Source organism: Pochonia chlamydosporia, chromosome 5, assembly GCF_001653235.2.
Source record: "Pochonia chlamydosporia 170 chromosome 5, whole genome shotgun sequence".
Classification (NCBI taxonomy): domain Eukaryota; kingdom Fungi; phylum Ascomycota; class Sordariomycetes; order Hypocreales; family Clavicipitaceae; genus Pochonia; species Pochonia chlamydosporia.
The window spans coordinates 2760392-2783625 of record NC_035794.1 but is presented as its reverse complement, the minus strand read 5'-3'; the positions used below and the strand labels follow the sequence as shown (position 1 = coordinate 2783625).

At 48.5% G+C, this 23234-nt stretch overlaps 9 protein-coding genes across 9 annotated transcripts; 6 read left to right on the top strand and 3 right to left on the bottom strand.

Annotated features, from left to right (window-relative positions):
* Positions 1 to 89: 89 nt before the first annotated feature.
* On the bottom strand, positions 90 to 1058 carry VFPPC_06138 (histidine phosphatase superfamily, clade-1; the record flags this gene model as incomplete). Its single annotated transcript, XM_018285227.1, has 5 exons — positions 90 to 156; positions 211 to 317; positions 401 to 503; positions 560 to 953; positions 1010 to 1058. The coding sequence occupies 5 exons, from the start codon at positions 1056 to 1058 to the stop codon at positions 90 to 92; spliced, it is 720 nt and encodes a 239-aa protein (XP_018142273.1).
* A 4815-nt stretch (positions 1059 to 5873) lies between these two features.
* Positions 5874 to 7067, top strand: VFPPC_06137 (hypothetical protein; the record flags this gene model as incomplete). Its single annotated transcript, XM_018285226.1, has 1 exon — positions 5874 to 7067. One exon carries the CDS (start codon positions 5874 to 5876, stop codon positions 7065 to 7067), a length of 1194 nt encoding a protein of 397 aa, XP_018142272.1.
* A 1474-nt stretch (positions 7068 to 8541) lies between these two features.
* On the top strand, positions 8542 to 10330 carry VFPPC_17933 (sugar porter (SP) family MFS transporter; the record flags this gene model as incomplete). The annotated part of the gene is made up of 3 exons (XM_022429603.1): positions 8542 to 8840; positions 8926 to 9512; positions 9573 to 10330. The coding sequence occupies 3 exons, from the start codon at positions 8542 to 8544 to the stop codon at positions 10328 to 10330; spliced, it is 1644 nt and encodes a 547-aa protein (XP_022285343.1).
* A 573-nt stretch (positions 10331 to 10903) lies between these two features.
* VFPPC_17934 (UbiA prenyltransferase) lies at positions 10904 to 11724 on the top strand (the record flags this gene model as incomplete). The annotated part of the gene is made up of 4 exons (XM_018291742.2): positions 10904 to 11075; positions 11130 to 11204; positions 11270 to 11336; positions 11463 to 11724. 4 exons carry the CDS (start codon positions 10904 to 10906, stop codon positions 11722 to 11724), a joined length of 576 nt encoding a protein of 191 aa, XP_018142271.2.
* Positions 11725 to 12179: 455 nt separating this feature from the next.
* VFPPC_06136 (fumarylacetoacetate hydrolase domain-containing protein) lies at positions 12180 to 13164 on the bottom strand (the record flags this gene model as incomplete). Its single annotated transcript, XM_022428496.1, has 4 exons — positions 12180 to 12182; positions 12234 to 12659; positions 12707 to 12843; positions 12906 to 13164. The coding sequence occupies 4 exons, from the start codon at positions 13162 to 13164 to the stop codon at positions 12180 to 12182; spliced, it is 825 nt and encodes a 274-aa protein (XP_022284306.1).
* Positions 13165 to 14017: 853 nt separating this feature from the next.
* On the top strand, positions 14018 to 15228 carry VFPPC_06135 (gentisate 1,2-dioxygenase; the record flags this gene model as incomplete). The annotated part of the gene is made up of 3 exons (XM_018285224.1): positions 14018 to 14333; positions 14423 to 14735; positions 14826 to 15228. The coding sequence occupies 3 exons, from the start codon at positions 14018 to 14020 to the stop codon at positions 15226 to 15228; spliced, it is 1032 nt and encodes a 343-aa protein (XP_018142269.1).
* A 2885-nt stretch (positions 15229 to 18113) lies between these two features.
* On the top strand, positions 18114 to 18329 carry VFPPC_17935 (hypothetical protein; the record flags this gene model as incomplete). The annotated part of the gene is made up of 1 exon (XM_022429604.1): positions 18114 to 18329. The coding sequence occupies one exon, from the start codon at positions 18114 to 18116 to the stop codon at positions 18327 to 18329; it is 216 nt and encodes a 71-aa protein (XP_022285342.1).
* Positions 18330 to 19826: 1497 nt separating this feature from the next.
* On the top strand, positions 19827 to 21411 carry VFPPC_06133 (MFS multidrug transporter; the record flags this gene model as incomplete). Its single annotated transcript, XM_018285222.1, has 2 exons — positions 19827 to 20081; positions 20164 to 21411. 2 exons carry the CDS (start codon positions 19827 to 19829, stop codon positions 21409 to 21411), a joined length of 1503 nt encoding a protein of 500 aa, XP_018142266.1.
* Positions 21412 to 22088: 677 nt separating this feature from the next.
* VFPPC_06132 (hypothetical protein) lies at positions 22089 to 22752 on the bottom strand (the record flags this gene model as incomplete). The annotated part of the gene is made up of 2 exons (XM_018285221.1): positions 22089 to 22128; positions 22187 to 22752. 2 exons carry the CDS (start codon positions 22750 to 22752, stop codon positions 22089 to 22091), a joined length of 606 nt encoding a protein of 201 aa, XP_018142265.1.
* Positions 22753 to 23234: the final 482 nt, after the last annotated feature.

The window sequence follows — 23234 nt, the reverse complement described above, 5'->3', positions numbered from 1 at the left end:
ATACACGCAACAATGGAGAATGGGCGATTTTCATTGCGAGTGTGAAATCAACCCATCCTGCTAACAGTTTTGCTGTGCTAAGTTGATGCCTACTCCTCAAACGGGAGTGACATGCCTAGATAGAACCCCGGTTCATCAATATTACCGTTCTTATAACTATGCGGTGTTAATAGGAGACAAGGTAATAAGTTGGGGAGAAAACTTCCGCACCTAAGCACTGAAATCGCCCCTGGCGCCATAATCATGGGCAATGGAAAGTCCAAGGCGTATTGCATCCACCTCTTTGCGAATGCGCGAAGAATGAGCCCGTGGGCGACCTGTCATGAGTAAGTAATTCGCCATCTACTTGCCTCTGGAGAGGATATGGTCAGTCAAACTGCACGGCAGGGGAAGAGCATACGATAAGGACGTCGCATGGCTTTTGACCACTGATAAACGGCCGCTGAAGATTCTTGATCTGGGTGATTAGTTTGTCCAACCGTTCGGTCACTTTCTCCATAGATCTGTAACGCCAGGTTAGCGAGGTTCGACAAGATATCCGGATAGAAAACATGATTACTCTCCGCCCTCGCAGCCATCCTTCCAAATATTCCACGGCTTGTCCTGGTCAAGGCCCTGTTGCTTTCTCTTCTCCTTAATTTCACCAGTTTTCAGCCCTTCGTACTCGCCGTAATCCCACTCCGCGATGTCTTCAGTGGTCGTAACCCGATCGGCCACGGCATCAAAGTCCGTTTTATCTGAACTAGGCGGCTCCGAGTTGAAGAGGTACTGGAATGTTTGTTGCGCCCTCGTACGAGGACTTACCCAGATGTGAGCAATCCGAGCTGGGTCAATCAACTTGCCGCCGCCGACGAGTCGAACTGCCGTGGTGGTAACCTGCTTGACACCATCTGGTGTGAGTGGAAGGTCCGTAATTCCGGTATATTGGCCGGTTTTTGACCATTCTGTTTCTCCTAGAAGATATGTTATATTGCGACACTTTTGGTACAGAATTGTTTTTGGTGCTCACCATGCCGCACGAGGAAGACTCGAGGCGTGGCGGCGTCCTGGTCTGACATGCCGGCCGATGTTACGCTGTAAATCTGTGCAGCCGATGTTGATGCCCAATTTTGGATGGGTAGGTAGGACTTGGGCTGACGGTAGCGACGTTTCGGCTATCATGTATAGGTGAAAGACTCGACGCTCACGAGTGAATACCTCACGCTGTCTGCTGTGAAGAAAAGATCGGGTTGAAGTTTTGTTCTCTGTTGGGCTGGTCAATGCGATGGGGCGGAATAATACGAGTACGAGCCACAAATGCATGTGGTCAATCAATGACACTGGCAACACCACCGATATGAGATGTATCATAGCAGCATTAAAATTAAATGTAATTAGCCGTGGCAAATATTGCGTTTGCGGCTTGTACGCATATAACCCGGATCACGGCAACACATAACTCATGCAAGGCGCTACTGCTAGGACTGGACAGGACTGATGGCTTGACTCAATTGAATGAAATGATTCTGCATTTATTCTAGCTTTAGTGAAGCTATAATATCCATGATGTGGTTTGATTTCTGGCAAATTGACATGTTGAGTACTTGACCAAATCTCACCACTTGGGAACCATGTTTGGCATATCCTCGACCTTACCAGTTTTCGTTGCGTGGCTTCTGTCCCGATGATCAGCAGACGTCTGCTTTGGGATACACTTGCAATTACACTCTTTCTGACTGTTCAAAATGTCGCTGTCCAATACCAAACATACTTGTAGGCTTGGCAGACTGGATCCTATCGCTCCGCATATTCGGGCCTGTTGGGCGAGAACTAACTTCACAAAGGTCTGGGAGCAAAGGTTATCTCACCACGGAGGTGTGCGACCGTAGCTCCCGGCCATAAGTCTTCAATATGCGTTGAGCATCTTGTAATGCAGATAGAAACATGACTTATATGTAAAAGAGCTTGATGGCTTCGCTCCTTCGTTGGTTCACGCCGCTGATGCTTAAATACAGGCCATGGCGTTGGTTCATCTTAGCTCTACACTGAGAATCACGTTGGTTCTTGTTTTAGAAGCCGTCGAAGTTTAACATGTAGCTAAATACTACTATATCGCAATTAGCTTTCCACTGCCCTCTTATGCCGGCCACCCCATCTGCTACCGGGGATGTATTTAAGAGACTGGAACCCCTCAGTCCCTACCTTTTCCTCTAGTTATGAATCTTTCCTCAAATATGACGCTAAAGCCGTCAAAGGCAGTTAGTAAGACATCTTGGCACTACTTGCCGGCTGAAATCCGTAATTTTATTCAGGGAGTCCTACTACAGGATGGTTGCAGTTTGGCTGGCCCTGCGACAGTACATCACCGGTAGGTATGAAATATACAGATGATCTGAATTGCTGTCTAGCTGCGGAATGATGCGTCAGAGCTAGTCGAATCGGTTCGAAACGGCCAGCTATTAATAAGACATGATGCGATAATTATCTTTGCCAAGACCCGCCAAGTAACGCCCAAAATCGCCGGTCACATTCATCAATAGTGTACCAAGATCCAGTCATGTTCATCGGCTGACATGTAATTATGGTAGCGTGGAAGGGGGATATGTCAACGAATGTAACGAAGACTATCTCTCCGCATTCTTGAAGCGTTCCCTATTGCCAGGCCAAATGACCTACCGGTGATATCTTTTTCTCTTAGGTAGGATCAGAATCCCCTCTAGCAATCCCTTCTCTATCCAACACACAATGTTACGTTATTCAATTCAACAAAATCATGAAATAAAAGACGCTTCGCTCGAGTTCGTCATCTCGGCCTGACTCCGGACGATCTTGGCGATGAGGGCTGCCATCATAAGCTCGACGTGAAGCTTCACATTGTAAGCGATTGGAGCAAACTGGATATACCTAAAGAAGAGGTCATCAGCTAACCCAGGTAGAAAATATCGGTAAGAATGTTCTCCCGAAACAGGACCATGATTGGGCTTGAGTTTCTCACAGGTAAGGAGACGGCAGGCTCAGCATTCCGACGAGGAGAATGTCCATTGTGGTCGAGAGGCATATTGCTGCAATGCTGGCGTAAAACAGGCGCCAGTACTTGTTTAGGCCCAGTGAAATGAGACGGAAGCGCACCAAATACAAGAATATCAAGCTAAGTCCAAGGTCGAGAAATAGAAAAAAAGACTTCTCGCCTCTCTCGATATTCTTCATGCGCTCGATTTCGCTTGGCGTAGCACCTGGCATTTGTGCCTTGATCCAGAAGGAAGCTGTAAAGATATTCACCGAGCCTACCAAGACGAGTAACCCTAACTTCATCGACCTAGCTCTACGCTGGCTGTCCATAATGAGGGAGACTCTATTGGCGATGATCTGCGAAAGGAGTTGTGTTTGGAAAACCCATACTACCGCTGTATTGGTAGCGCTCTGTTAGTTTCTGGCATGCTGGCCCGTATCGTGCTGTAGATGTAGGATAGGTCAAAGTTGCTTACTGACACCGATGAATAGGCCAAGGCTAGCTTTTATTGTTAGCGGTTCTCTAGTTCCTTACTCTTCCGCCGCATAGATACACGAAGATGGATGGAGAAAGGGTAAGTGCAGAATACGAAACCCTCTTACCTCCCTTCGATGACGCCAATCAGGTACAAGTACGAAGGAACGCCATACGCGACATTAACTAGTAGCTCAACCCAAATCATGTATAGGTAGGCGTGGTGGGTAACTGTTCGCCATTGGGAGAGGATCCTGCATGTTTGTTGTGCTACCTTGGCCGCAGTGAAAGGGAACATGCCCCAGAAAATACCAAAATACAAAGTCGCGAGATCCATGGCGTCGTTAAAAGCAACAGAAAAAGGAGTGACCAACTAATTACCAACAGTTGTGGGTGAGGGCCGGGTTGGCGGGCAAAGGTGAGGTCCATACAGGTCATTTAGTAGTGAGAGAAGTATACCGCAGCATGTGGTATGGATTTCAAATATCAATCGAGTATTTTACATTGAGCCTGGTCAGGCGAGTAGAAGTTGAAGAGTGAATGAGAGTCGTCGAAAGATTGCTCACGCCAGGAGCAAAGCCGCTTTACGGCATTTCGTAATTCGTAGGGAACGCAAAGCACATGTGGTAGCAAAGAGTGCGGGTTTCAATCGTGCGAAGGATCTTGGGGTTAAATAATAACTTGTGAGTCAAGCGCTAGTTTCGCCCAAAAGTGTAGATTGCGTCAAAGCGTAGCTGCCCATCAGGTTGACTAGAATTGTTTCAGACATCGCGAGCTCTTTTCGTACGAAAAAAGGAAAATTGTTATATTGTCTTAGTTGCCGAATCATGTGTTCTCGCAGTAGACCAGCCAATTTGAGTTTTCCAGAGCCAGGATACGGCAGCCCAGACAAACCTGAGCTGGTATATACTATTTACTGCTTGGTAAAATAGAATTACTACGATTAGCTGCTGGAAAAGAGCTTTAATTGCAATTTTTTCTTTGCTATGGCTTACTGTGTGTCATATAATATGAGTGGATATTTATGACGAGCCAATAGAGTCTACATAGACATCATACAGTGACATCGGCTGTAAGGAAACGTTTCAGCGCCACCGCTGTTTGGTGTCTTCAGGTCTCCATCTCGATGATTTCTGTTTGATAGCCCTTGACGGACCGCTCCCCGTTGACTCGTGATTCTTAATTTGCTGCTTCTGCCTAACGATTCTTGTGTGCCGTCCTTCGGTATCGTGCCATCGCCTGTGATGGTGATGGAGGGTAGTCACGGTGAGTGCTACACTAGACGATTGTTTAGCTGACCACCATATATTACAAGCGTTAGTAGGCGAACAGAGTAGGTGCTAGACTACAGCAAGTCACTAATAAGTCTAGGTCTGTCCCTCCATCGAAAGAATCGGCGAAACCGCCTCAGTTTTTGGACATGTCTCAAAATCAGCCTCAGCCTCCATCTTTCGTCACCACGCCCACAACCGGGCTCCAAGGCTAGCTTGTTGAAAGCTACGGAGTACTGAGGTAGGTTTTGGGCGGATACGACGCCACTTTCCCGTGGCGGCGGCCGTGATTAACAGCATATGTCACTACGGGACATGAGGTTTGCCTGGACAGCAGGCTGTGGCGTAAGCATCTGTCTTGATTCTCCCTCACTAGGAATACTGTTAGTAGGTGTGATATTTTGGGCCCCTTTCTGGAAGCCACTGCGTCTGGCAAATGAGATTGGACCGTTTGGGTTGTTTCCTTGACGTTTTATGTCTTGACTTCTGGTAACTATGGTGTCTTCCCAGGTGCTGTTTTCTCAGCGATGCTGTCTCATACAGTATGTTATCACGATTCGTTTTCCATCTCCGCAAACTAGCCTTTGACAAAAGGCTGCGTGGTACTTGTCACAGGGGGAATTAATCCATGGCTGGCAGCGCCGCAGCCAGCACCCGGGGAAGATCCAAACCGACGAACTGTAGGCGAACTATCACATGAAAGATTTGCTTTACCAGAGCAGCAGCTAGTACTCCAACCTGAACTGGATTGATGTGGTAAGCTGCTGAAATTGGTAAATTCTATGTGTCATATTGCCCAGAGTGCTGGGCTCAATTGTAGCATACAACTGCACAACACGCCCGCGGATGTTGCTAAATTGCATAATGAAGCCGTTATGGGCAAGGCAGCTCCGCTCCAAGCTCACTGATATTTGAACTGAATTGTTTACAAATAATGGCATGCATTCGTTAGTGGCCAGCAATATCAGCCGCACAGGATCCCCATATAAATAAGACACAACCACGTGTGCCTCAGAGCATCGTCGAGCTTCAACACTTCGACACAACTTTAGTCCTCTACAGTTTTGACATCAAAAGGCCTTCGCTTTTGCAGATTCTTATCGTGTAGTTGGCCGCCTGGGAATTCGAAACCTTTCGGAATGCTCTCTTACCCACAACCAACAGTCCTGTCACCCGATTTGCTTCTGTCGTTTCCTCAGGAAATTCTCCAGCTAATCTTCACCGAATATCTTCTCGACGGACTGGAGAATGAGTTGAAAGGCAGGGTGTTCAACCGTCTGCGAAGTCGCATTATAGAGTTCCGTCATATTGTTCACATCACGAAACCCATTCGCGGAGTTTGCCGCTCATGGGCGAAAGCAACACGTTCCGTAGCTTTCACAGACAAGTCGGCCAGACAAAACCTCATTCTACGAGTTCCTCGACTCTTCACCGAACGAGAAGTCAATGTATTCCCAGAGCTCAAAGATTGTATGGTGCGGCTCTGCCATCCCTACTGGCTGGACGACCTTGCTGCGATTCTCCCCCAGCTAGCAAACTTGGAGTTAAGCTACATTTGTGCGATTATCTGGCAAGAAGATGATGTTATGGATGTCATGAGAGGCCGTGTCGGCCACCTGGGATACGGAAGATTCGAGGCACGTATCATGGAGACATTTGTGGCAGAAGCAATAGCCGCTGGGGTTGATATTGTCGATTGTAACGGAAAACGCTCCAAAACTTGTCATCATAAGTCTTTTGATGACGAAAGAGTTGAAGCGGACGCAGCAAGAGCAGTGAAAGACTTCATCTTCAAGGAGTCCCTTGCCCTATGGTACTACAATGCACAACTGGTTCGCCAAATCTTGAGCCATTTCTCCTGCCTGACCCTGTTGTCGATGCCAGATTTTCTACAATTGCCCCTTGTTGCAGATATCAAATATTTCTTTCCAACATTTCAGAATGGAGATGAGTCTTCGTTCTCATCTATCAGTTTCGCTCCGCCCCAGATGCTGCAAGAACTGGAAATCAAATACAGACAACAAGGGCGTCGGTATTTGGATATTATGGCACCAATTGAGCAACTCGAGCTATTGACAAGTCATTATAATCCGATACTTGCTTTACTACACGGCCAAGTTCCAGCGTTGGGCCCGCCAACTTTGTGGAGTCTGCGGATGATGAACAAATGGCGGTCCGATACAGTTGACTGGGATGTTGCCTCTGAATGCCGTAGAATGATGAAGCATCTCGTTCATGAGGCAGTTTCTAATATTCCAGACCATCGAAAGCCTCAAAGCCTCGATACACAGAAGTTAATGGGTATCATGGACATGGAGGCGGATCCGTACTGATCCTAAATGGTTAAGGCTGTAATAGGGCCGACATAAGCTGGCTCTGTGCATGAATGCAACAGATGACCTTGATCATTTGGCCGAGCTCGACGAAATCCTCCGTATACGCTTCTCAGAGTAGCATAAAAATTTGCAAGTACATGTAGCTATTTGTAACGGCCCGAAAGTCGATGGGTGGAGAGTTCAATGCACGGTGGGATCATGTATTTCCTTCCAGATTTGCACCACACTGGTGTGCGGTGCTAGAATCCTTGAGAATAGCAAGGCATCAGATGAACACGGTTCCTTTTGGGGCATCTAAACGTGTTGTACGATATGGATACTACGGCTAGACTATTGTGACTTCAGTCTTGTATCGTAGGGTGTCAACACAGTGCCTTTCATAGTGCCATCCTCAAGAAGTAGCATCTACAGAGTGAGAATATCAGTACCATGAGTTCATACTGAATGCACTTGGTTTCTGCGGTTTGGTCTCACACTAGACACACATGAAGTATAAACTTGATAAAGAGCCCAGGCGTATCGCTACAGGTTAGGCTCCAATTATACTTGCCACGAAGTTGAAGTTTTACACGCCTTATCACACCTCACCCCAGTTCTACCCTGCTGACTCAAACGAATTGATGACTTTGGCTTACATTTCGCCCTCACTAGTATAGCCCCAATGAGAGAAGACGTGCCTGAGGATTAACTACATGTTCACGCCCAAGCTTGAGCAGATCTCTCGGAGCACTCAACAAACTCCGCGAATGCTGTCGAAAAAGTCCATGGGAGCGGCTCACCAGCCGACGTCGGCCCGTATTTCCAGGTTCATACATTAGTTGTCAATGTTGGCTGTCATCCCCAGAAACTTGCTTGCCCACATGGAAACCTCCACAACGCTTCCCCGGTGACAGTTTATGGAGTACTTCTCCACAACTCCAATACCTTTTCTCCATATATATTCGCACTACTTCGTCATCATCTCCTTCCCAACAGGATGGGGATGTTTGCCATCCGCATACATCTCGGTGGAGGTTTTATAGCATCGCATGAGTTGCACCGAAACCAGGTCCACGGACCTACGGGAACGTTTGGTCCGAACACGTTAGGAGGCTGTCGCGCCGTTTTAAGGTTCTTATCACGAGGTCGAGTCTGGCTTCGATCGGCAATGAGCAGAACTAGCAGGATGGTCGATTGCAAAGTAAGCAAAACGTGGTTCACGATTGGTGCGCGTGGCGGCCACTCCTCGGGGCGACTAAGTTCTCACCTCTGTTCATCGTTTGACATGCTCGGCAAGACGTGCCGATCCATGTAGAGGAAACAACGCGGATATGGAGAGCATTCAATCTCGGTAGCGTGGTGTTCCCGTGTTTGAAAACATCCGCAATGAGTGTAGAGTATAAAAGGTGCCTGGCTTGTATTCTGCCGCGTGTCTTGAAATGTCCTTGCCTCAAGTAAATTCCAATCCCAAAATTCAGCCGGACAAAGCGGTATGCCTATTGGTAATATTTACGTTATCGCGGCGGTTGCCGTTGTTGGTGGCGGTCTGTTTGGTTTTGATATCTCGTCGTTATCGGCACAGCTTGGTGAACAAGCGTACAAATGCTACTTCAACCAAGGACCTCATGGACCGCCGTTTGATGACCAGCCCTGTAGCGGGCCGCGAGAGCTGGTTCAAGGAGGTATCACGGCATCTATGCACGCCGGATCATGGCTTGGTGCATTGATTTCAGGGCCCCTGTCTGACCGAATCGGTCGAAAGTATGCCATTATGTATGGTTGTTTAATTTGGTAAGCTGAGATGACAGATATTTGTTCTCACAGCGTAGTATTTTACCTTTCTTTGCTGAGTATAGACTAAATTGTCATCTCCAAGGTTAATCGGATCGTCCATCATCTCAGCATCCCAAAACATCGGCATGCTCATCGCTGGCCGCATTATCAACGGTCTATGCGTGGGAATTGAGTCAGCCCAAGTACCAGTTTACATTGCCGAAATCTCTCCTCCGTCCAAACGAGGTCGATTTATTGGTATGCAGCAGTGGGCCATCACATGGGGCATTCTTATCATTTACTATATATCTTATGGATGCTCTTTCATCGGCGAACAGACTCCCACGGGCTGGAAGGCGGCAGCTTGGCGGATTCCCTGGGCCCTTCAAATGCTACCCGCCATCTTCCTGTTCTTCATGATGATGCTCCTTCCTGAGTCACCCCGTTGGCTAGCTCGCAAAGATCGCTGGGAGGACTGTCGCGCTGTCTTGACTCTAGTACATGGTAAAGGCGACTCAAATCACCCGTTTGTATCGTTCGAGATGGAGGACATTAGGAACATGTGCGAATTCGAACGACAAAACGCAGATGTAACATATCTCGACCTCTTCAAACCTGCAATGATCAACAGGACGCTGATCGGGCTGTTTACGCAAATCTGGTCTCAGCTCACCGGCATGAATGTTATGAGTAAGTGTCTTCTTGGCTTTGTCCCCAGCTAATGATCACGTTGACTAATATGACGTCCAGTGTACTACGTAACAAACGTTTTCAGCATGGCAGGATACACTGGCAACGCTGGGCTTTTATCCTCTTCCATTCAGTACGTCATCAATGTCTTCATGACCATCCCAGCTCTTCTGTGGGTAGATCGCTGGGGCAGACGACCAACACTGCTCATTGGATCTGTCTTAATGGCTACCTGGATGTACGCCAACGCTGGAATCCTAGCCGTCCACGGAGAGGTCATCCCAGGCGGCATCGACAACGTGGCTGCGCAATCTATGAAGGTAACTGGCGCGGCTGCAAAGGGTCTTATTGCCTGTACCTACTTGTTTGTGGCATCATTCGCACCGACCTGGGGTCCAGTCTCGTGGATTTATCCCCCGGAGCTATTTCCACTAAGACTTCGTGGCAAGGGCGTGGCACTCGCAACGTCCGGTAACTGGGCGTTCAATGCGGCTCTTGGCTTGTTCACCCCTGTGTCCTTGGCCAACATCAAGTGGAAAACGTACATCATCTTTGCCGTGTTTAACACAGCAGCCTTTTTCCACGTTTTCTTCTTGTTCCCTGAAACTGCGGGAAAGACACTTGAGGAGACAGAGAGCATGTTTGAAGATCCAAATGGTATCAAGTATCTTGGTACTCCTGCTTGGAAGACGAGAAAGGCAACGGAGGCGACTAGACGCGCCGAACATGGCGATGTTGAAGCCAAAATTGCTTCGGTGGAAGATGACCACGTTGATGACGCTACTCATGTGTCGGAGAAGAGGGTGGGTGAAGTCTAGTGTGACAAGTCGCGAGTTTGGCGGGGAAAGGCAAAAGTACATGATGAACATGACGGAATTGAAGGGTAATTGGTAATTGGTAATTGCGGGCTCATACATGGGAATGCTGGACAAGATTGTCTTTTACATGGATGATCCTTGTTAGCTACCAATACGATGTATAATGAGCCTACACAAGACATTATCTGGTCAAACCTGTAGGATTTTGAAGTCCTTAACTACCAAACAAATAATTTACCTATTGACGGTATCACCCAAACTCGCTGCCGAACCATGTCCGATTTGGAAACTTTATCGTTTATTGACGTTGGATACGGCAGCAACTTCCGAAACATCCAGCCACCAGGCTTCTTTTAGTTTCCGCTGTCGAAACAGGAAATAGTGGCTGAGCCTCTGTGACAGATGTGGAAGGTCGCAGCACTTGTGAAAATGGCGTGCTGACTGATGCTCAAGAGCTGCAAAAACCCTCACCTTGACTTCTATGCGCTAATAGTCTCACTCACTATCAACATCACAGCCAAGTTACCTATTACCCTAGAAATAACACGGGCCAAGATACCGCAATCATTCGCCATGACCCAGATCACTGTCCCCTCACCCCCTGGTCCCCAGGACGACCTTCACTCCGTCGTTCAAACTCGGACTAGGGAATGGCACTTTCACATTTATTTCCTCTTGCAGTCGCCTACCGAAACTGCCGCGGCACTAGCGCTTCGTGATGCTGTATTGAGACTCCGTCGTGATGGTATGTAAAGTGGGAACTGCCTCTTAACTCTTGAATCTTGACCGACGGTCCTAGGCGCCTTTGTCGCTGTTCCACTGAACAGGGTCAATAAAGACCCAATTGGACCTCATCCTGCCGGATCGTACGAGAGTGAGTCGACATGCGTTTTACCTTTGTGCTATCCTGTTGACGACGGGGTTAACTCTTGAGGGAAGTCTGGGTTCCAGATTCGTCATTCTCCGATGTCTTTTTCTACCTGGCAACCAACCGGGGAAACCTGAGGTAAGTCGCTTCATCTTATTCCAGACAGACATTCAAATCTAGGTCTGTGTTCATGGAATCCCATCTCTCACTCACTTGGCTCAAACTGCATCATCCCTTCGCTCTAATTCTGACAAACGTACTTAGCATCCTTATTCACCCCTTAACCGCACAACAACGCCGAGACCACGAAAGTCGCAATGGCTGGTTGGGCACTCCATGGCCAATCTACTTAGACGGGTTGCCACTCGAAAGCGAAGAAGTTCCGCTGCAGTATCCCGAACTGCAGCTTGGGTGGTCTACCTCACTGGAAGAAGAGATCTCTCTAGAGGAGAGGCGGCGACGAGGTGCACGAGTTGAGGAGTTACTTGCCAAGGATCCTGAGGCCGCTCCTGCCCCCAAGGACTAATGAGGCTTGTTTGTTGTACGTGCTGCTTACGAGGGTGTCAAATTTCGTGGTAGTAGTGATGATGAGTTGCAGAGACGTTGCCATTTCTACCAGACATGGTGTCAGTGATACATCCACTAAGACGAAAATTAATGACCAGAAACGTTATTAAACAAATTGCAAGGATTTCCCTCTTGAATCTCCAATTTTTTAAGTGAATGAACTGTTTCTGGGCCTGGTTAGTTTCGCAGTGATCACTTAATAGTGACCAGACTCTTGCAGGACTGCATATCTCGCTTTAAGGTACTCATAAGTTTAACATGTTTCGAAATTTCAGAGTGTAGCCTGGCGAACAATATTTAGTTGCCATGCCCGTTGTCCGGATAATCTAAACGGGAATCCGCCTCCCAGTTCATGGGCGGTCACCAGGCGGATGTGCCTTAAGTATACAAAGTTCAATCGCAGCGGCTGCAAAACTACTTCTGAAAGGCCATCTTGTTACTGACTTTCCCCAACCCAGTAATACTAACCTCAACAACATCCCCATCATTCAAATATTTCGGCTCCTTCATACCCATAGCCACCCCAGATGGCGTCCCCGTCAGAATAACAGTCCCAGCTTCAAGAGTTGTCCCCTGGCTACAGAAACTCACAATCTCCTCTACGCCAAACAGCAAGTCGCCAGTACTCGTGTTTTGTCTCTCCTCACCATTAACGAGAGTTCGCAAATGAAGATCCGATGCATTACCAACCAAGCTCGGCGCAACTAGCATCGGACCCAAGGGCGCAAACTTATCAAAGCCTTTACTGAAGCACCATTGAGGGACAACGCCGGCTTTTGAAGGATCCCTCTGCCATCCGCGGGCAGAAACGTCATTCGCAACGCAATATCCAGCCACGAAATCTAGCGCAGAGCTCTTGGGGATGTCTTTGCCTGTTTTTCCAATGACGACTGCCTGTTGGTTGTAAGAAGGTGCCTAACGAGGGAATAAAGACCACATACAAGCTCTCCTTCGTAGTCTACTGTCCCGTCCTGGGCTATTGTGGGAATGGGTATGTCTTCATCGAAACCTGCAATCGTGGTGGACGGCTTCAGGAACACTGATGGGTAGGGAGGAGGTTTTCGGCCGCCTTCTTGGACTGTTGATTGTCGGTAAGCAAAATCAGTGTGTTGGGTTGAGCGCAGTGACAGTTCAACATACTGTGTTTCATGTAGTTGAGGCCAATGCAACGCACAATAGGGACATCGTTTGGCTTTAGAATGTCCCGTAGAGCGTGGACATGGACCTTGTCACCGCGCACCAGAGGACCAACGGCACTAGGCCCATTCAGCGCAATCGCCCAAAGCTCATTTTTTGCCAACTGATCCGTGAGTTGCTGGTCAGTCTCAATACACGGTTCGCCAAAGCTTTCCGCGCCGTTGTCTTTGACGAATCGAATAAGACGATTCCAGGAAGACATGATGTTTGTTCTCGCTGAGGATGCAAAATTTCTTCGTACTCCCGTTTTTATGACATTTATTTATGCCAATATCTTCGGGATTCCAATTCGTCTATCCAAGACATGATTTGTAATGTGATATAAAGGTAATATGCCTACGTATCACTGCAAATAGGCACAGACTACAATGTACATGGTCCTTGACATTACTTACTCAGCCTCCTACATCTTCCGTAACTGTCCGGAAAACGGTTTCCAGAACTCGGCATATGTTTTACCACTTCCATCCATCTCTGTGGCTGTAGACCAATAAAACGATGGTCCGGTCGGAATCGCGCCCTCTCGGATGCACAACAATGTGGAGGGCCGTTTCGTGTGGACCTCATCTGAGCTATTGTGTCTGGTCTGGTGTTATTGACTCCACATCCCATGCTAACATATTCCCGTTTGACTTACACGAAGTGATGTGTATCACATCGGCAGGTAATCATGTAGGACGGAATGTTGAAAAAGGCGAAGAGCGAGAGATTGAGGGGTCTCGTTTGCGAGTTTTGTGGAATACAGGGCACGTTTCGGACGTTGCTGCCGATGGTATCGGAGGCGCGGTCTGTGAGGTCACCGCAGAGGCTGGGGGGAGGTGGTTGGCAAAGTAAGGGCAATGTGAGGTCATTTCCTGGTAATATGAATCAATAGGCTGTACTCTTGATTATGCATGAGGATATTTCGGAGAAAATACAACCACCAAAAAGGTATATCATTCCCATTTCTCAGGACTTTGCACCCCTCTTGCAGCATCTACCATTTTCGACTGAAAGCTTCCAAACACAAACAAGATATTAGACGCAAATATAAACCCAATAGACACACCGCGACTATGCAGTTGGTCCAAACTCTAGTGCAGCATGCCCCAACCGGCCCCAAAGACTACGTCAGCGCATTGGGAGACGGCCCTACCACGCAGGAAGCCGCACCACCAACCATGTCAGAGTTTCTGCAAGCGCTTCCATCTCGACATTTGGAACCTTTGTGGTCCAGAATGGGTGCCATGGTCCCTCATAGTCCAAACCCGGTGGCAAAACCGTACATGTGGAAGTACAAAGACACGCTCCCGTACTTGTCCACGGCTGGAGAGATTGTCCCCGAGGAGATGGCAGAGAGAAGGGTGTTGATGCTCGTAAATCCAAACATGGGTATGTCCAGTGCAACAGCTCGTATGGCAAATGTCTTGTCTTTTTGATGTATGATGCACCTCGAATGGAGTTGACAGTATCAATCACAGTTGCGCCTCACACGACGGACACCATCTACGCCGGTCTCCAGCTCGTCAACCCCGGTGAGACGGCGCCCGCCCATCGTCATATTGCATACGCATGCCGCTTCATAATATCTGGCGAGGGGTTTACAGCGGTCGAAGGCAAAAAGATGCCCTTGATTAGAGGCGACGTTGTGGTTACGCCTTCCTGGCACTGGCATGATCATGGCAATGAGACCGACAAGCCTATTATTTGGCTGGACGCGCTGAACTTACCTCTCTTTACGTACGCAAGGGTGCATTTTGCGGAAGGATACTCTGACAGACGGTATCCCAGCACGTAAGTAAGACCCGTTCTGGTCGAGCTCCGATGCCTCGAGGTTGCATTTTCGTCTGCGGAATTCATTCGGTCACTAACCTACCGCTTTAGACTCGATAACCCCTGTGAATGGCGGCATCCCTGGGAAAAGACCCAGAAAGCATTGGATGCAATGCCAGGGTCTCATGTCACATACCATTACACGACAGCGGGTGGGAAACCACTGTCAACTACGCTTGGTGTACAAGCCGAACGAATAAATGCCGGGGTGATGACTGATATCATGCAGGACAGCAGCTCATTTATATACCACTGCTATGAAGGGAACGGTTATTCGATAGTAGAATCCTCTGAAGGAGTAAAGGGGAAATTTGAGTGGGAGTCGGGTGATACATTTGCTGTGCCGGCGTGGTCAAAGGTGCAGCATTTAAATTCCGGTATGGAAGGGGCGTATTTGGTTGCCGTCCACGATGGACCGTTCTTGGATGCACTGCGTTTAAGACGACCGGCATAGAGACGGAGACACATCGTGAGCACGTAGCCTTAGAGATGTATGAGAATGGCCATATGACAACCCTTTTCTCTTTCAGTGCGCTGTCCGTTTGGTGAACTGCAATCGATTTGAGCTGTTAGTCTAGACAGTTGAAGAGTTTCGATATGGTGCCAAACTGGCCACTACACCAACAAAGCCCAAGGTTTAGTCTCTAGCAGATTATGCAGGTCAGGATTACCTCATTCAACTTTAACTGTTGCCATATCACAATCGATATCAGGAAGGTAGGCCAAACGATGTGTACAGTTAAGAGCGGTGAAGTTGAGTAGATGTAGATGCAAGCTTCTAGCATAATCCAGAACATAGTTTGTCAGACATGTATTAAAACTAAATCAGTTATTCCATCTAAATCCCGGGTGCTTCCAATCCATATCCTGAATCTCCTGCATCGTTTTCCCCTCCAACTCCGCCACAACATCCAACCTCTCCCTCCTAGCATTATCCTTCTTCACCCAGAAATATATCACGGACGCAATAATAATCATGCTTGCCTGCGCCGCTAAATTTAGCCCATTCCCAATTCTATAATGCGGCGCATCTGACGGCACAAACGCCCACGTTGAGATTAAGCCCCCAATGTTACCTAACATGACATTCGTAGCAATAGCCGACGCCTTGGCCGTATCAGAAACCACATTCGCCGCCACATGCGAATTTGTCAACGCGCCGTAGGTAAAAATACCCAAAAACGGGAGGAACGTCGCTCCATACCGTACATTCGGGTTTGTAGACGCAAGAAACATGGCGTAGCCGATGACCGTCAGCGGCGCACAGAGAATCATAAAGATGCCTCGGCGGTTCACCCGCCAGGATACATAGCTTGTCCCCGCGCAGGTGATTGCACCGAGTACGTACGGCGGCACGGTGAGTAATTGCTGGTTAGCGACGGTTTGTTCAGGGAAAATGGTGCGGACAATGGTGGGCAGGAAGAAGGAAACGCCGTGGACGGTGATGCTGTTAAGGAGGAAGATGACGGCTGTGGGGAGCACGACGGGGTTAAAGATGCCAAGACGGATTCTTATCCAGCTAAATTTATCGACGAGCTCGGTAGTGGCGATGCGTTCGGACTTGAGGCGAGCAATGGCAAGCTCCTTCTCGGACTGAGTGAGCCAGAGTGCGGTTTCAGGACGGTCTGGGAGGGCGAAGAAGCATATTATTCCAAGAACAGCGGTCGCGATGCCTGTAAAGAGATGTAAGATGAGACTGATGAGAAAGTTTGTGTTGTGGAATGTCAGTTTATACCTTCAATGGCAAATATCATCCTCCATGAATGCAAGCTCCCGAAGCTGTCAAGTCGCAAAATCGCCGACGCCAACAACCCGCCGAATGCGCCGGCCAGCGACGCAGAAATAATAAACAGCGACACTCTAAACGTCAGCTCACTCTGGCGATACCATCTTGACAAGAAGTACACTAGTCCCGGCATCATACCCGCTTCAAAGATGCCGAGTAAGAAGCGAACTGCGCAGAGAGTGGTAAAGTTGGTCACAAAGGCGGTGCAAATAGTGAGGATGCCAAAACCCAGAGTGATGGTCGGGATGAACCATCCTGGTCCCATGTATTTACACAGGGCATTACAGGGGATTTCGAAAACAATGTACGAGATGTAGAAGACGGAAAGGGCAGCATTGTATTCGTAGTTGTGAAGGTTGAGGTCGTGTTCAAGGCCGGCGAGACGAGCATTGCCTGGGATTGTGAGCGGCTGCCATGATAAGCAGATGGGATGAATGCTTACCGATATTGGAGCGGTCAATGAAAGAGAGTACTGCGATTGCGTGAATTAGACCTGAACAATTCTGAGAGGACAAGACAACGTACAATACAAAAGACTGACGAGAGGCACAAGTCCAAAGTCCATCTTTAGTCGTATCCTAGACTCCTCCTTTGGATCCGTATCCACGAGCGAGTGACCAAATCTAGCCATCCATGTCAATAACTTTGGTGTCTCAGATTGGATCACCGAGATATGAACTCACTGGTCTGTCGCCTGGTGATCAGGCTGGGCACCAACAAATTGCGCATGACGCTGAAATTTCTCATCGATAGTTGGCTCGCCCATGATGACTTCGCATGTGGCCCCGACAACAATTCAAAATTCACTATGTCATTGATGTCGATTCTCAAACATGTCCATGTGCGGAGGAGAAGTTGAGTTTAAAGTAGGACTCTAGACTCCTTGTCGGTAAGCCACGGCTAACTTTTTGTCTCTCGGCTCCATTCCGCTCCATAACCATGCATACCGGCATCAACCCAATGTTAAAATTTAGAATGGACGAGCTAGTTGCCCAATGACCCAATAGTGTCCGTGGCGACATCCGACTTTTCTACCAGTTCACCCGTGCAGAGATCACCATGCCACTTTGCGTATTCTACCAAAAGAGAAGACTCTTGTGAGGACACTGAGGAGAGAATGGGCCACACACCGATGGAGTGCGCCTCTCAGAAACTAGCAACCTCTCAGCTTGGTAATATGGATTGGTCTATCATGATTGGTTATTCGTCCATTGGTCATCCATGAACTATTAAGTCTAAAGTTCCGATAGGACACCGATGCACTGTGTTTTCGGAAGATAGGCTAACCAACTCCCGAAATGCCGCGTTATGCGATCGCCATGGGCTTCAATATTGAGCCAGGGCCTTCCTTGTCTGGTACTGTAACCCCACAAGAGGGAAATACTAAAGACCGACAAGAACCAAATATCGCTCGCGTGTAAATGGATGTTATTGGTGTGAAGGGGCTATTATATCGGACTAGTTGCTTGTTGACAAGTGTAATAACTTCCTGTTCGATTCAAAGGTTCCCCAGACTCTAGCCCCAGAGTTCATCAGCTTCCCCACGATGTTCAATGTTCGGAATGCGGGTGGCGGCGCCGAAGATGCTGGTGGCACACCGCCACATGGACAACAGCACGGGGAAGATAGAGTCGGGGCGGCCAGTCAGGAATGAATCCGAGCTCCCAGAGAGGAAACAGTTGGCTGGACATAATCATCGATTTCTTGGAAGGGGGCCTTTCTCGTTCCGACGAGACCGTTATGCTAGGACGAACAATACCCATTTGTGATTCCGGGAATTGACAGTTCCCTTGGCCGGGCAAAGGGAACGCCCGCCGATGCGAAAAGATAATTTTAGTTGTATCTATTAATGTCATTCTTGAACGGATTCTGCAGGTGATTGGCTTCCAAGTGTTATTATGAAGCATCAATTTAGTATCATGAAGCAAATTCATCTCTAGTTTGTGTACGAGTTGACTTCTACAGGGGAAGTACTCTGAACAAAAGGTGCTCTCTCAAGTCGGCCGGCTAGTTTAATACACGTTCGCGTTTTGTCAAACAACTTACACACCTCTGCCACGTAACCCCCTGATCTTTTGATAATCATGACTACACGGAAAGGCTTAGTCGCAACTCACTTTAACCCTAATACGTTGCTTATGGGCATTATGGCAGCAAAGCAGAACAGCTGGTCGTGCAACACAGACATGTCCATACAGTCAGCAATAAAAACAACTATCAACCATGCAATTTGGGTAAATACGCGGTGAGAACGGTACTCTTCATCGCACAACAGTGTTCAAATGTTGGGACAGCCTAATCTTGTAGCTGACATCACTGGAAAGAGGAGGCTCGACCCAGGTAATTTCAGTAAACAATATAACACTTGAAGTTAAATACACTCACGCAGTTGCTCAGCATACCACACCCACACACCGAATCTTCTGGTGCCGGCGACTTCGAGGAAGCAAAGAACCTAGTAGATGACAGAAGTGAGACCGTTCTCTGTTGTTCATGCTGTTGGCTAATAAGCACAAGGTCGTACCTTTACCCAGACACCCTATCGGCCTCTTAGTTTTGACGACGTCTGATCGAGATCGCCGCGTCCTTCACAGGTACAAGGGAAGACAAGCATATTTACATCGCCAGTCAACCAAGCTGTCTTGCCGTCTCCAACGCGTCAAACGCACGGAAGAAAAGAAATCTTCCGATCTCCTAGGTCTCAGGTAGGTTACACGGCTGTGGTCTCACGTGGCGATCTAACGCTTCAATCACACCGAGTGCAACACGAATTTCCAGAACGTCTGTACTTGCGGTTCGTCCCTTCTTCATCAAATTCAACAACCATCTCCTCTGATATGCTTAGGCGTCACGATTTGTTCTTTTCTCAGCCGCAGAGGCCCCTGCTACATGATAGCTCCCAAAGACTTCAGAACCCCGATCCCGCCCACCTTAATTGCAAACCTTGCTGCAGCCCGTGGGACATTTTCCTGAGCTTTGATGACTCGCGCCGCCACCAGGGCGGTCACGGCAACCCGGTTGTCTCATATTCCAGTGCTCAACAAGACGTGGAAGAAATGGTGTCTCACTCTCACTTGCTATCACCGTGGGACCAAGGCATGCGAATGGTTCCACGCCGGACGATTGCTTGCACCCACACAAACGATGTTTGCGTAGTTATCCATGACACAAACCCAGCGCACGTTCAGCGGCACACAAGGAGTCGGATATTTGTCTAGATTTGGCACTGGGAACTTCCAATATCGACTATCACTCCCAGCCTCAGCATGGCCAAGGAGCTATTGCCGGATACAACGCGTCATCCGTCCCGCCATGAAGACCATGAAGACGAGGAGCCGACACAGCTTCCCCCGTATTGTGCCCTGCCGCAGACAGAGAAAGTCGGGTACATTATACTCGCCTCTTTGGTTACCACTCTCGGCCCGCTATCAGGCAATATCTACCTCCCAGCGCTAGATTCTCTATCGCGAGATCTTCACACCTCTCACAGCACCATCAACCTGTCTATCACATTATTTCTAGTGCGTACTTCTCCAGAGTGATTGCTTTTATACATTTGATTGTTCCTGCGAAGTGAGGGTCTTACAAACAGCTATTTGACAGATATTCCAAGGCCTTGCGCCGCTACTCACTGCAAATCTCTCCGAACACAACGGTCGTCGGCCCATTCTCCTCGTTTGTCTCGCCAGCTATGTCTTGGTCAACGTTGCCTTGTCCTTACAGACGAATGTGCCAGCCCTGTTTGTCCTCAGATGCCTGCAGAGCGTGGGCAGCAGCGGCGTTTCAGTCGTAGCCATGGCCGTGATAGCAGACTTGGTGACGAGAGCTGATCGAGGCAAATACGTTGCCTACGCATCGATCGGCATGACTGTGGCACCTGTGTTGGGGCCTGTGTTAGGGGGCGTCTTCACCCAGTTCCTTGGTTGGCGCAGTATTTTCGTCTTTCTTGCAATCTTGGCGACATTACTTGCCGCCATGATCCTCGCCGTCATGCCAGAGACGTGTCGAGGAATCGTGGGTAATGGCAGCATTCGCCCGCAATGGTGGAATCGATCGTGTCGGCAACGATTTTGGCCAGAAACAATTCCAGATTCTCGACACGATCAAGATCCGTCAACACAGCTTCGCATACGTCGCCGGCCATCCCTCTGGGACACTTTCCACGTCATGCGCGATCCGTCGACTGCATTGGTTATCTCTGCTGGCATGCTGATGATGAGTGGCCACATGGCGATTCTGGTTAGCATACCTCTCCTATTCGCAGCAAACTACGGCTTCAACTCCCTACATATCGGACTTTGTTACCTACCATATGCGGTTGGTGGATTAGTTGCCCGATGGACAGTCGGCTCGCTAGCAGATCGTAATTATCGACGCCATGGTACGAGAGCTGGACTAAGAATCGTGCAGAATCACCAAGCACCAGAAGAACTTCAAGCAATACCACTAGAAAGAGTGCGATTGCAACTAACACTGCCGTTTCTGTATGCATCTGCATTACTAGTAACTTTATATGGCTGGTTACTGCACGCTCGTGTGCACGTCGCTGGCGTGTTCGTACTGCTCTCCCTGCTGGGCAACACGTTGACTGGCACACAGAACACACTAAACATGTTGCTGATTGACTTGAATGCCGAGCGGCCTGCTGTAGCTATTGCTTCAATTGCGCTGTTTAGATCATTGTCTGGTGCTGGAGTAGTTGCAGCGACGCTACCTGTCATCAGATGTATTGGAGTAGGCTGGGCGGCGACTGTGATTGCAGGATTCTGGCTGACTGCTTCTCTTGCGTTGTGGCTAGTGTACATGTATGGTCATCAGTGGCGGGAATCACGAAGAGACAGAGCAGGCTGAAATATCTGAGGACGTTGATATCACTTACACCGCAGATCAGTTTCACTCAACTCTTTGGGTGACGTGTTGTATACAGGATGGACCCTTGGTTGTAAGTGACCTCTAGTGGTACTCGAATTTCGAGTCACCATACTGATATCTATTCTCAAAGCAGCGGGGAAAGAGAATATATTACATCGAAACGCTATGGCTTGTTACATCTTGCAGCTGCAAGGCAATGAAAGGTTTAAGCCTCAGCAGCATGCCTGTTTGGCCCTATTTATATCACTGAGCACGATAGTATGTGAATCCTCACCCCGTGGGCCAGATACACAGATATGGACGCAGCTCTCGACACGGGATATTGATCCTCTGTATAACTGACTGGGTGAACTTTATTTTCTGGATAATAGCTGGAGGACAATGATGGCCTCCCAGGTACTGAGCTACTTAGAACCCGAAGGATTTAGAGAATTTCTGGCGCCATTAATGGTAGAGGACAGAAAATGATGGTTAGGCTAATTCGATGGCCCTCCCAAATTGTGTCCGCGAAACACGCAGATGCCATCAGGCCGCTAATTCATCATCCACCTACAACAGAACTTGATTTCCAACTTGGCCCTGGGTATCAGCTGTCCAGGAAAGACAGTTTCGGTGTTGGGCAGGTCCGTTGAAAGCTTATGGACTACGCAGTAGTTCTACTTGCATGCTGCGTTGACGACGTCCATCTTGTACGGCCTGGTCACAAGTCAGCTTCAAAACTCAACAGTTCCGCACATGATCACCACCAACTTACATAGCAGCTAGATTCTTTCCGCTCTCAATCGATTCCTTAACCCAGTGCAGCCTATCAACAAAGTCTCCACTACGATTGCAGTGAGGAAACGCTGTATCCGGCTCATTTTTACCTAGGAACTTGCAGAGAGGGCCCCAACCATCGCCGGGATGAAACACCAGCAGTCGGTCCTCAGGGATGGCTGTTTTGACTCGCGTAGTATTGTGGATGAATTTAGAAATCATGGTGTCCTTGTCACTGTAACCGCTTAAGGCACCTTCTTTCACAATAATGCGAGCCATGTTCCTCGTCTTTAGCATGCGTTCCGGCCATTGGATAGCCGGGTCCATTGGCCATTCTTTGATCGTCTTGCCTACCGACATGTACCAGTCCTCATGGTCGCGCACTGTGAGTAATACTTTTGCGTCTGGATACTTTTCTACGAGTTCCGGCCAGAACTCGGCAGATGGCCAGTCAACCGCTGCGTCGTAGCCCTCGAACACCTTGTCCCAGTCCGCATGGCGATCTCGGTACGCTCTTGCAAAGTCATCTGGATCTTGGGTTGGGTCAAGGAGCACCTTTTCCATGTGGTGACATGTGTATCTGCCAATGCAGTCGACCGGGTTAGCAAAGTATAAGAGTTATATCAGGGACTAGTCTCAACCTACCCCAAAATATCTAAGGCAAAACACAGGCTCAATGTGCCCGTACGCCCAAACCCAGCACCTATTACCTTCAGCGGCGCCATTGCTATCAGCGATGTTGGTATAGTGTACAAGCCCAAGACCCAACTGCTAGTGTCAGGAGCTCGGAGGCTCGATGCCTTATAATCACGTCTAGAGTTACCCGCCCTTCATCAAGACGACGTGTTATCAGCTGTACCTTCAGTCTCAGCCATCAACGCCTCATCTCCATCACCATCACCATTGTCATTGCGCCACGAAGCGACTGCTCACTCAGCCAGCATTTCCCCGTCATCTAAAGCTATTAGCTAGTCCTACATGCCGTAAATTTGTCTCACATGGAGAGAGATGCCTGTTTGGCAACCGATTACCAGTCAAGTCTTCTT